Here is a 12,246-nt window from a genome sequence, read left to right as displayed (position 1 = left end):
GGCCTCCCCTCTCGGCCCTCGGCCGGAACCTCGAATGTCCTCGGGCCGCCCCGGCGGGAGGAGGCTGGAATTGGGCCTGGGGCGGGCCATCTCACCTGCGCTGTGGCCGCGCTCCGGGGCCTCCCGGCGGGCTCCGCAGCGGCAGCTGGGGCCGGGCCTGGGCCCGGGGCGCGCCCCCCTGCGCCTCGGCCTCGGCCTCCGCCTCTGCGGCCTCCGCGGCCTCCGCCTCAGCAGCAGTGGTAGCCGCGGCGGCCATTCATTGTGGGCCAGGCCGCTCCAGCCGAGCGCCGAGGAAGCGCACGGCGCAGCCGGCAGGGAGGAAACGGCCTGGGCCCCGCCCCTTAGGCAAGCTTAGTTGCGCTCCGAGCGCCTTAGTTCTCACCGTCTTCTTCGTCCAGGGTCTCAGTCCTATAGACCGTCGTCTAGTTGCGTGACTGTGGGACAAGTTGCTCTGTCTTTTCGAACTTTAAGTTTCCTGTAAAATGAGAACAATAGCAACTGTTGTTGTTCCAGGCACAGTATTAGGCTCTTTGGAAGTGAGGTTTCATGGAGTTGAGGAAACTCGCTCAAGATCACACAGGAAAGTGATGGTAAAAGAATGCCAAAATTTAAATTTAGGCACCAGCTGGGTCGTGGTGGCGCACACGTCTAATCCCAGCACTCGGGAGGCAGAGGGAAACGGTTATCTGTGAATTCCAGGCCAGCCTGGGCTAAAACAGAGAAACCCTAATTCAAAACCCCAATAAATAAATTTTTAAAAATTAGGCTCAAGAGGTCAATAGAGCTAAGACGTAGGATGCTTACCATGTAGTGTCAAGTTCTGTTAGCATTTTGCACTAACTTGGCTTATACCAACGATGAAGTCTGACTTTTCAGATGGAACAACGGAGTCATGAGTAAATAATGAGATTATAAGAGTGTGTACTGCCCTTGCAGAATAGAGTTCAGTTCGCAGCACGCACGTCAGGTGGCTCAGAGGTCTAGAGGAGTCATCACCTTTTGGTCTTTGGGTACTTTCACACAAGGGCACATATCCCCAGAAATAGAATAAAATAAATCTTTAAAACGAGTACATCGGGCCTGGTAGTTAATGCCTGTAAATCTCAGCATTTGGGAGATTAAAGGATCTCCGAGAGTTCGAAGCCTCCCCACCCCCACCCCCCCACCCCCCTACACAGTTCCAGGACAACCTGGACTAAGAGTGCCCCTTCCCCCCAACTAAGAGCGAAAATGTAGCAAGGCGTGCTGAGACAACTCACACATCACGGATCATCACATTTTTCTGCTTCCATACATTAGGCCAAAACTCAGAAGACTCGGTCTCAGTGGCATGTTTGCACACTTCCAGGCATTCAGGAAGTTATATATCTTTGCTCTTTCTTGGAAGCTAAGATTCTTATTTAGCAGGTAAGGGGAATGAGAGCCTCAAATTTTAAATAACTTGCCCAGAGTACTGGGACTGAGATTCAAAGCCAGCGAATTCTAATCCAGAGCCTGAGTTAACCTGCAAGGTTCACAACAGGAGAGACGCCTAAAGATGCCAAAGTTTTTCCGCTTTTTGCCTTGAACTAAATTACACTGAAACTGTTTGTAGAAGAGTTGCGCTATTGAAAACCACCCATGTAACGCAGTCCGCGCACTTTTCCTCGAAGAATCTTGATCCTGACGGCCCACTGTAAGTAGTGCCGCTAATTGGTCAGCTATTGTCATGTGACCGACCCGCCCTCTTCGCCAACATGGCGGCTCCCAACCCCTAATGCGGGAAGCGTGCACCGAGACTTGTTGGGTCCTGTGAGCCGAGAGAAGTGTGTCCGGGTGTGTGTGGTGGGCAGTTTGCGCCGCGAGCCACAGGCTCTTCTGGGTGCAGCGCCCTCGGGAACGCAGGGTGTCACCTTATCGAGGCCACGGGGTTTTAGTTGCTACTTTACAGATGTGCAGGCCACCCCCGCTCCGAAATGCCCCTCGCTGACCTCCCTACGTCCTTCCCCTTCTTTCGAAAACCGCAGGTGGGTTGAGGCGCTCGCGAATGCCCCATGCGAGGGCGACCCTGTGGCTAAGCTGTTATCTGCGTTTGGCTCGCAGCCTCTGTAGAGTTCAGTGCCTGGAACGGAAGGCCCAGGGTCCTCCATCTCCACCAGCGATGGAGAACGGCACCCGGCCCTGCGAAGAGCGCCCACCCGCGGCCCCGGCGGCGACTGTCACCGAGGGTGCGGCCAAGATCGCCTTCCCCAGCGCCAACGAGGTTTTCTATAACCCGGTGCAGGAGTTCAACCGGGACCTGACGTGAGCAAGGGTCAGGGGTCACCTTGGCCAAGGGGAGTGGGTCAGTTAGGTGGAGGATATTACAGGACTATCAGTCTCCGGGATGCAGGACACAATATTCAGGAGAGAAGAGTTGGTAGAGAGGAGTAAGGCTGGCAAGATGAAGATGCGCATGGGGTTTTTATAGTAAGGGACAAGACTACACATGACTTTCAGGGTCCTCGGGCGTTTTAGGTATGTGTCTCCCTGTTTCCCTTTACAATGTGGTCGTGGAATTGGACCTTCCAGAGCTGGATCCTGTAGTTGTATTCGCACAGACTTTTCTGCAAGTCAAATTTTACATCAATTTACATGCTTTGAATTGAGGGCTGAGGGGCTACCTTGCAGAGGTCACCTTCAGGTTTTCTGGGTTTAAGGATCTAAAGATTTAGCTGCGATAATTAATGTAAATTGCAAGACAAAAAAGATCTAAAGATAGAGCACTTAACATCTTAGCCCTTGAGGTGGGGGTTCTCATTATTAGAATTTGGGGTAATAGAGAGGGGACTTTATGGATTCTGGAGGGTCAACCACTTTCAAGAATGTCAAAGGGGGAACCTCAGTCCTGGGCCACAGCTAAGGAGCTAGCATACAAGAGTTTGTAAGCTGACCATCCCTCTGCCATCTCCTCCAGGTGTGCTGTGATCACCGAGTTTGCTCGAATTCATCTTGGGGCCAAAGGAATCCAGAGTGAGTGGAGGGCCAGGCCTGGGGGTGGGCAAGTGTCACACAAAGTTCACACCCAGCTGGACCCACTTGACTCTGGCTCTCTTTGGGCTCCTAAAGCTCTAGGCTCTCTGGTCTTTCTGCCTTTCTCCTGGGTTTCAGGGAAAGACTTTCTTGCACAAATCATCAGAATTTTGACTACTTGAAAGTTATGCTGAAATTTCTTAAAAGGGGCATTGACAGCCTCTGTTTTTTGCCTGGGTGACTATAGTCAAGGTGCAAGGAGAGAAGGACTTGCAGAAAGTGACTGCGGACTTGTCTGAACAAGAGGAGGAAAAGGCTGAACAGAAAGAGAATGAAAAGCTGGCCCAAGGAGACCAGCCTCGGACAGCTGCAGTGGGTGAGATCTGTGAGGTAGGGCCTGAGTGAGAGGTGGCTGATTTGGAATCTGGGTGAGAGAAAGGGGCTAAGGAGCTATAGAATGTGGTTGTGGGAGATCATGAGGGCCCAGAGAAAGATGGAGGAGCTTCAGCCAGCAAAATGGCTCCCTGGTAAAGCACATGCCATGAAAGCCTTAAGACCTAAGTTTGATCCCCAGAATCTGTGGTGAAGGCAAGAACTGACTCAATACTAAGTGAAAGTTAAAAATAAATAAATAAATAATATATATATATGACCTTGCTTACTTCCAACAGGAAGGTCTGCAGGTGCTGGAAGGTCTGGCAGCTTCTGGTCTGCGCTCCATCCGATTTGCCCTAGAGGTTCCAGGCCTCCGGTCAGTGGTTGCCAACGATGCCTCTGCCCGGGCTGTAGAGCTTATACACAAAAATGTGCAGCTCAATGGTGTGACACATCTTGTACAGCCCAACCAGGCGGATGCTCGGTAGGTTGACTGCTTGTTGTTGTCATTGGTCGGGTGGTACTGGAGCTGGAACCCAAGGCTTCATGCATGCTAAGCAATGGCCTCCAGCTCCCAGCAGGTCCTAGGCAGGCCTAACCAGGCTGTGCAACTTAGACCTGGAATAAGGCTACCCAGGGCCTGATTAGTCCTAGCCCTGGTCAGCCTCCAAGTGTGGCCTTGGGTTAGCCTCTTTGAACTCCTAATCCCCTTGTTTGTGAAAGAATAGTCATTTTTTATAGGGGTTATGCAGTTCTATTTTTCTAATAAAAAAAAAAAGATTGGTGTAGATGATACTGTCTGCATGTATACCTGCAGGCCAGAAGAGGGCAGCACCATGTGGTGCTGGGAACTGAACTCGGGACCTCTGAGAGAACAGCCTCTTAACGGCTGAATCTCTCTAGCCCCTAATTTTCTAATTTTTATTTTATTTGTCTGTGTTTGAGAGAATACCACTAGGTCCTCAGACTGGTGTTGAAAGTGCTTTTACTCACCCCACCATCTGGATAGTCTTTTGAGAGTGTCATGTAGCCCCAGGGTAGTCCAGAACTAGTTTTGTGACTGAAGATGACCTTTAATTTTTTAACATTTTAAAAAAAGATGTGCTTTGTTTTATGTGTAGGAGTGTTTAAGGTGCATATGTGTGCCTGGTGCCCTTCCAGAACAGAAGAAGGTGCCAGACACCCTGGAAAGAGAATTGCAGTTAGTTGTAAGCAATGTGGGTGCTGGAAAATAAACTCAGGCTCTCAGCAGGATCAACAAATGCTCTTAACTGGTGACCCAACTTTTTGGTCCTTTTTAAATTACATTGTGTATGTGTGTTTGTGTGTCTGTGTGTGTTCGGAGGACAATTTAAAGGAGTCATTTCTGTCCTTCCACATGTGGGTTCCAGGGATCAAATATGTAGCTCTGGCTGGCCCGAGACTGAGATCTGCCTCCCAAATGCTGGGCTTATCACCACCCCTGGCTCTGATCAGGAAATTCTGATACTTGAGTCTTTACCCATGTACTAGGATTACAGGCCTGTGTTACCACACCTGGTTTATTCAGTAATGGGGATCAGATGGAGTTTAGAGGCAGTAAGTGCTGTGCTAACTGAACTACATCCCCAGCACGCACATCCCTTTTTGGTGAGATGCAGTCTCACACAGTTTATGTTGGCCTCTCATTAACTGTAGTGTATGACCTTGTGACCTGGAACTCCTTATCCCGTGGCTCCACCTTTGTGCTAGGATCTCAGGCCTAATTTCAGGACTCTTGGGTTTGTTGATTTATTTTGTTTCCGAGACAGGCTTTCTTTGTCTATCCTGGCTGTCCTGGAACTAGCTCTGTATACCAGGCTGGCCTTGAACTCAGAATGATACACCTGCCACTCCCTCCTGAGTGCTGGGATTAAAGGCATTTCCCAACATCTCCCAGACTTTTTTTTTTCTTTTGAAACAGGGTCTCATTTTAGCCCTTGATGGCCTGGAAGTAGTAGAGGTCCAGTTGCCTCTGCCTTCCCAGTGCTGGGATTCAAAGTGTGAGTTGCCATACAGGCTCATAGCTGGATTAAACAGAAGTGTGTAGCCCAAGCTCTACACAGTGCTGCTGCTGAATGATGAGGAATGTCTTTGTTTTGACACATGGTCTGATCAGTTTGAACTCATGGTTTTTTTAGTCTTCCAAGTAGGTTGATACTATAAATTTATACCACCAGGCTCCAGAAATCACTTTCTTTTCTAACATCTTAATCTTGTAGTTATACTGTCCACCTTTCTTACCTCAAGCTGACGTTCTAGAACCCACTCAACTGTTCTGCTCCCACTCTGTTGCCCTACCACCTTTGACAAGTGCCTGTCATTTATCTTGTCTTTAAATTTTAAACATTTATTTTATGTGTATGATTATTTTGTATGTATGTATGCACACCACATGAATGCCTGAGGAGATTAGGAGAGGGCATTGGATCCCATAGAACTGGAGTCATGGGTCATGTGAGTCAGCTTGTGGGTGCTGGGAACTGAATGTGGATTCTCTGCAAGAACAACAAATGCCCATAATCACCAAGCCATCTCTCCAGCCACATATATATACATATATATATATATGTATATATATGTATATATATATAAGCTTTGTGTTTGGGGGTGGGGGTGGTATTTTTTGTTTGTTTTTGTCTTACTATATAGCCCTGACTAGCCTCCTGAGAGTCACTATGTAGACCAGGCTAGCCTAGAATTGACAAGGGATTTGTCTGCCTCTACCTCTCAAGTGCTGAGGTTAAAGGTGTGTACTAGCACACCTGGCTTTTAAAAGGTTTTTGTTGTTTGTTACTCATAACCACCCAGCCTGTATGCTGGGAAGCCAACTTGTGTTCTCTGGAAGAATGGAGAGGGGGTCTCTTCTGAGCCAACTCTCCATCCCTTCCCACTCTACCTTCTTCTTCTTCTTTTTTTTTCCCAGGCAGGTCCTTACTATGTAGCAGAAGTCTCAAACTCATGCCACTCCCTTACCTCAGCCTCACAGCTGCAGGGATCACAACTGTGCCCCATGGGCGCGCTCTAGCTTCATGGTAGAGAGCTCACCTAGCATTTGTTAGCCTTGGGTTCAGTGAGGAACTAATGACTGTAGACTTACTTAAAAGTGCAGGTGTGCATCCCCCTGCTGGGCTTGAAAACTGTCGTGAGAGCACTGGAGAGTGCACTCACACAATGAAGAGTGCTACAATGCCAACAGGTAGGACCGGACAGAGAGCTCAGCAGTTAGAAGCACTCCCTGCTCTCCAGAGGTTCTGCGCCCAGCACCATCAAGGTGGCTCCCAACTGCTTATAACACCAATCCCAGGGAAGCTAGCTCCCTCTTCTGTCCTCCAAGGGCCCCAGACATGCATGTGATGCACAGACATACATGCAAACCAGTGCACATCAGTAAATAATTCTTTAAAATGTGAGATAATTGTTAGTTCATCTGGCCTTCAGCTCAGGGCTTTTCCACCTCCCCTGGAGGCTACAGGTGTTTGTCACTGAACCTGGTTCTGGTCAATAGAATTCCTGCTGCTGTTTGTTTGCATTAGGCATGGTCTCAGTTTCCCCAGCTGACCTTGAACTTGTAATTTTCCTGCCTCGGCCTCATAGTTAGCTAGGTCTGCACTGTCAGGCCTAGAGTAGACTCACCTTTTTTTTTAATTACTGTGTGTGGTCATATGTGTATTACAACAGTCGAGTAGTGGTCACAGGGGATCTGGAGATCAAACTGATAATAGATGAGCCATCTCATCAGCCCTGCTTTAAATTTTTGATTATGTATCGTGTGTCTGTGTGTGTGTGTGTGAGAGAGAGAGAGAGAGAGAGTGTGAGTGTGCGCATGCGTATGAGCGTGTGTGTGAGCTGTACTGGTAACTGAAGAGGTCAGAGAGGGTGTCCAAGGTAGTCAGTCATGCTGAATCACCTCTGCATGGGTGCTAAGTGCACTCTTGGGTCTTCTGTGAGAGCAGCATTCTCTCAACCTCTGAGCCACATCACCAGCCCCTACAGCCTCACTTTTTATGGCTTCCAGGGCTAAGGGACTGTCTTATATTGGCTGTTATTTGCCAGGGTTATAGGGAGACTGAGTCCTGTGTAAAATAAGAAACCGGTTAATAAAAGGCCAAAGGGCTGGAGTTTAGCTCAGATTAAAACAGTTGCCTATCATGCACCTATGGCTAAAGTATAAAACAAAGAAAACCTCAGATATCTAGGCCAAATCACTGCCATAGGGAACAGGGCAGGGGCTTGGTTTAAGAGCCTGAGAACCTGGATCCTCCCCATCTAGGATGCTGATGTACCAACACCAGAGGGCATCTGAGCGTTTCGATGTCATTGACCTGGACCCCTATGGCAGCCCTGCCCCCTTCCTGGATGCAGCAGTACAGGCTGTGAGTGATGGAGGTGAGGCTGTCCTGTAGCATCTAGAACACCCAAGCAGGTGGAGAGTCGGGGTGTTTGCAGGGTCATCACTGCTCAGCCCCTTTCCACAGGACTTCTGTGTGTCACCTGCACGGACATGGCAGTATTGGCAGGGAACAGCGCAGAGACGTGCTACAGCAAGTATGGGGCCATGGCCCTCAAGAGCCGGGCCTGCCATGAAATGGTGAGCGTTCCCCCAGATTAGCCTGGGGTTGGGGGACAGGGTGTGAACGCTCCTACCCTGACCTGCTCAGTGCCCTCAAGCGGCCAGAACTGGTCCATCCCAAGCTGTGATGTGACTGGCAAGCTGATCTTTAAATCCTTCTTCAATGGGCAGGAAGGGGTGGGCAGTCTCCCCTACCCCCAGCATTCTATAGTACCTCTTAATTTTAGAAAGTATTTTTGGTAGGTATAGTGATGCATGCCAGCACTTGGGAGGCAGAGGCAGGTGGACCTCTTATGAGAGCAGTCTGCTCTAAACACAGAGTTTCATGACAGCCAAGGCTACATATGTGTATATATGTAGCTATATATGTATACATACATACCCTTTTTAGGGAGGCATGTGTGCCATAGTGAACATACAGAAGTGGGCACAACTTCCTAGAGTCCATTCTTCCCGTTGGGGTCCTATATCAGTCTTGGCAGCAGGTGCCTTACCCGCTGAGCCATCTTGCCACCCCAAAATGAGGATAGTGAGTGTCCCAAGTAGGGCCCTGCCTCTCTCCCTCAGGTGCTGATTCAGGCACAGCACTCAGGGTAAAACCAGCCGCTCATGCTGCGCCTGAGAACGGATGTTGTGCTCGCGCTTCACCGCTAAACCATGCCCCAGCACAGCAAGTCGCGCTGTTGAGGGTCTGAGACAAGCCCGCATGTAGTGTAGGCTGGCCTCAAACTCGCTATGGAGCTGAAGTTAAACTCCCGATCCTCTCCCCTCCACCTCCCAAGTGTTGGGATACCCACATAAAAACCAGAACTCTTAAAGGACTGTTTTTTTTAGGTCTGAGTTCTAATCCTGGCTTAGCTGGTGGTTCTGACTTCACCTTTCTGGGCCTTAGCTTTTCATTGTGGAAGAAGTGTGGTTATGGAACTACCCTGGGTAGTTGCCATGGGAAAGTAAGGCAGGGAGGGGCAAAGAAAGGTAGCATCCTGTCCTTGTTTCTGAAGGTCCTTTGCTGTAATCTTGTGAGCTTGGGTGGTGCCACCACCTTTTTCATGTCTAAGGCACACTCAGTGTGTGGGATAGGTTCAGATAACCTGTGCAGGCTGCTGTCATTTAGTGCCTGCCACTGGCCCCTGAAAGTGAGTGCCATGGCTTTGCAGATGAGAAACTGAGGAACAGAAAGTTCTGGCTTGCCAGTGTCACACAGCTAAGAAACTTGGGGTGGGCCAGCCCCGAGTTTTATTTCCACGCTTGTTCTTCCTTGTGCTAATGCCTGTCCCTGCCACCAGGCCCTGAGGATTGTGCTGCACAGCCTGGATCTGCATGCCAACTGCTACCAGCGCTTCATCGTGCCCCTGCTCAGCATCAGCGCTGACTTCTATGTCCGGGTGTTTGTGCGCGTTTTCACAGGCCAGGCCAAGGTTAAGTTCTCAGCCAGGTAAGCCCAGGGGAGAGGAACCTGATGAGTTGAAGGAGAAGAAAAGACTTGTTCTAGGGGTCTTGGTGTCCAAAAAGTCACTGAGTTGGTCTGACATTAAGAGCTGAGGTATAGTGACCACATGAGGAACTCACAGCCTCTCCTGGACTTCCACAGCAAGCAGGCCCTGGTGTTCCAGTGTGTGGGTTGCGGAGCCTTCTACTTGCAACGCCTTGGCAAAGCATCGGGAGAGCCTGGTGGCAGGTGAGCAAGGGGGTTTGGGATTGGAAGGGGGGATGGCCTAGGTCCCCACTCCTCCAACTGCCTCTCCTTGCAGGGTCAAGTTCTCTGTGGCCTGTGGTCCTCCGGTGCCCCCTGAGTGCGAGCACTGTGGACAGCGACACCAGGTGGGCCCAGGTCAAAGGCAATGGGCCCCAGGTCCCAGCATTCATGCATTCACGCCCCTTGCTCATCTGTACTTGCTGTCCACAGCTTGGAGGCCCCATGTGGGCAGAGCCCATCCATGACCTGGACTTTGTGGGCCGAGTTCTTGAGGCAGTGACCACTAATCCTGGCCGTTTCCACACCTCCAAGCGGATCCAGGGTGTCCTCAGTGTTGTCACTGAGGTATGAGCTGGACCTACGCAGGGAGGGGGCCCTTCTGTGCGTACCTTTCTGCCCGCACCCCATGCTACTCCATCCTTACCTCTCAGGAACTTCCCGATGTCCCTCTCTACTACACACTGGACCAACTGAGCAGCACCATTCACTGCAACACGCCCCGCCTTCTGCAGCTCCGGTGAGGGCCTTTTGGGGCAGCTCGAGCTGTCAAGTCTAGTGTGCGCTTAAGGCAGAGCTGCGAGGTCATGAGCCCTCCAGCAGGCGCTTTGTTGTGTAATTTTTTATGTGCGTGTGTTTGTCTACGTGTGTAAGTACACCATGTGCGGCAGTGCCTGGGGAGGCCTGAAGATGGTGTCAGGTTTCCCAGAACTGGAGTTAACAGAAGATCGTGAGCTATGATGTAGGTGCTAGGTTCCAAACCCAGGGTCCTCTTCAGGGAGGGAGAGCAGGGAGTGGTCTTAACCACTGAGCTATCTCTCCAGCCCCTGAGAGGTGGTTTTGACATAAGTTGCTGTGAAAAAAAGCAGCCATGCCATTCCTTCTATGTGACTTGGCCTGTGCCCACCTGGGTCTGCCTATGCTTGGGGTCTAGCCTCCCTTTTGTGGTCTCTGTGCACCCAGGTCAGCTCTCCTCCATGCTGGCTTCCGAGTCTCTCTCTCCCATGCCTGTAAGAATGCAGTGAAGACGGACGCTCCCCCAGCAGCTCTCTGGGACATCATGCGTTGCTGGGTGAGGGCAGGTGACCCGTTGGTTCTAGGCAGGAGGGCAAGGAATGGCGGTGGCTTAGATGCTCCTTGGCCTTAGCATCTCCTCAATGTCTGTCCCCAGGAGAAAGAGTGTCCAGTGAAACGGGAGCGGCTGTCCGAAAGCAGCCCAGCATTCCAGATCCTTGCCGTGGAGCCCAGGTACAGACAGACATGCAGGAGGGGACAGGCTGCCCCGCAGGTCATAGGCACATGTGCAGAGGACAGGCACCATTCAAGGGAAATTCAGAAAACATTTTCCACCTTCTGTCCTCACTCTGCCCTTCCCACTCTTTCTTGTACCGTCTGTTCTTCCATACCTGTGATATCTGGGTCAGCTTACAGAACACAGAATCCTCCATGGCTATGCTCTCCTCTGTGGCTGCCTAAGCCCAGCACACAGTCTGATCCCCCTTGGGTCCTTTGCCCAAGCCCTTCCCTCTCACCTCAGAGAAGCCTTCTGGACTGGACCACCCTGTCAAGTGTTGCATTCCAACTTAGATTTTTTATTAAGAAGTTATTGAGTGGCATGTCTTAACAAAGTATACTTTTATAATTTTTATTTCTTTGTAGTGCTGGGGATAGAACTAGAGCCTTATGCATGCTGGCAAGCTCTGGACCTGGGCCATACCCCTAGCCCTAGTTATTTCTGATTTGTCTTGTTGCTTGTCTGACTCTGCTGCTGCAAAATCAGCTCCACCTGGGCAGATCCAAGCCACTTTGTCAGAAACTCACTGGGAAGTTCAGGTGTTTAGGCTGAGCCTGGCAGACCTGTGGTGCTGCATCAGGGTGGGCAGGTTCTGGGGCTGTGTTCACCCGACATGGCTGTTGCCTCCAGCCTCCACCCATTTGTCCAGGCTGAAGGCCAACTTCAACATCCGGGAAGACGCTAACCCCAGCTCCCGCCAGCGAGGACTTAAGCGCTTCCAGGCCAATCCTGAAGCCAACTGGGGTCCCCGGCCCCGTGCCCGGCCAGGGTGAGTGGTAATGTTGTAGGTGAGGCTTTTCCAGGGCCTGGTTAGGCAAAGTTAAAGTGGGGTACCAGCCCCTCTCTCTGCACAGGGGCAAAGCAGCAAGTGAAGATCTAGAGAAGCGGAGGCTGCTACAGAACAAGCGGAAGGAGCCAGCCGAGGACCCAGCCCAGCGAGCAGCGCGCCTTAAGACATTTCCTTGCAAACGATTCAAAGAGGTGATTCTCTTTGTCCATCCTCCCTGCAACAGGGCCAAGGGACAGGCATCAGTGGCACAGCGGGGGCTAGGGACTGAGGAGAGAGACCCAGCCCTTGCTCACAGCCTGCAGCATGATACCCTGCCTTCTCTCCCCAGGGCACCTGTCAGCGAGGGGACCAGTGCTGTTACTCACACAGCTCTGCAGCAGCTCCTGTGGCCTCTGCCGATCCTCCCCCTACAGACTGCGCAGAGAGTGCCACCGAGATCTCCCCTGGACCGGAGGCTGATGGGGCCACTGCTGGGCCAGGAGTAGACTGAGACAATAAAGAGCTGTAACCTG

General features: G+C 51.0%; 2 protein-coding genes across 10 annotated transcripts in view; one reads left to right on the top strand and one right to left on the bottom strand.

Annotated features, from left to right (window-relative positions):
* Nacc1 (nucleus accumbens associated 1) overlaps positions 1-284 on the bottom strand; it is a 17,462-nt gene extending 17,178 nt beyond the window's left edge. Inside the window, exon 1 of the mRNA XM_021632225.2 lies at positions 96-284. The gene's annotated coding sequence lies outside the window, so the exon portion shown is untranslated. The remainder of the gene's footprint in view (positions 1-95) is intronic.
* Trmt1 (tRNA methyltransferase 1) overlaps positions 1-12,246 on the top strand; it is a 13,508-nt gene extending 1,262 nt beyond the window's left edge. For 3 of the 9 annotated variants that reach the window (XM_060392346.1, XM_060392347.1, XM_060392345.1), the window contains 17 exons: positions 1,300-1,675; positions 2,007-2,283; positions 2,936-2,991; positions 3,239-3,381; positions 3,663-3,850; positions 7,658-7,773; positions 7,863-7,975; positions 9,244-9,392; positions 9,549-9,635; positions 9,709-9,778; positions 9,864-9,998; positions 10,085-10,170; positions 10,614-10,722; positions 10,822-10,898; positions 11,594-11,713; positions 11,799-11,925; positions 12,063-12,246. In XM_060392346.1, coding sequence (XP_060248329.1) covers positions 2,027-2,283; positions 2,936-2,991; positions 3,239-3,381; positions 3,663-3,850; positions 7,658-7,773; positions 7,863-7,975; positions 9,244-9,392; positions 9,549-9,635; positions 9,709-9,778; positions 9,864-9,998; positions 10,085-10,170; positions 10,614-10,722; positions 10,822-10,898; positions 11,594-11,713; positions 11,799-11,925; positions 12,063-12,224 — 1,995 coding nt within the window. In that variant the 5' untranslated portion in view covers positions 1,300-1,675; positions 2,007-2,026 and the 3' untranslated portion in view covers positions 12,225-12,246. The other 6 variants (XM_060392344.1, XM_060392350.1, XM_060392349.1 and 3 more) reach the window with 6 other exon arrangements.

This window comes from Meriones unguiculatus, chromosome 10 (genome assembly GCF_030254825.1).
Source record: "Meriones unguiculatus strain TT.TT164.6M chromosome 10, Bangor_MerUng_6.1, whole genome shotgun sequence".
NCBI lineage: Eukaryota > Metazoa > Chordata > Mammalia > Rodentia > Muridae > Meriones > Meriones unguiculatus.
Note: the sequence above shows the minus strand (reverse complement) of the source record. Positions and strands in the feature narration are given on the sequence as shown.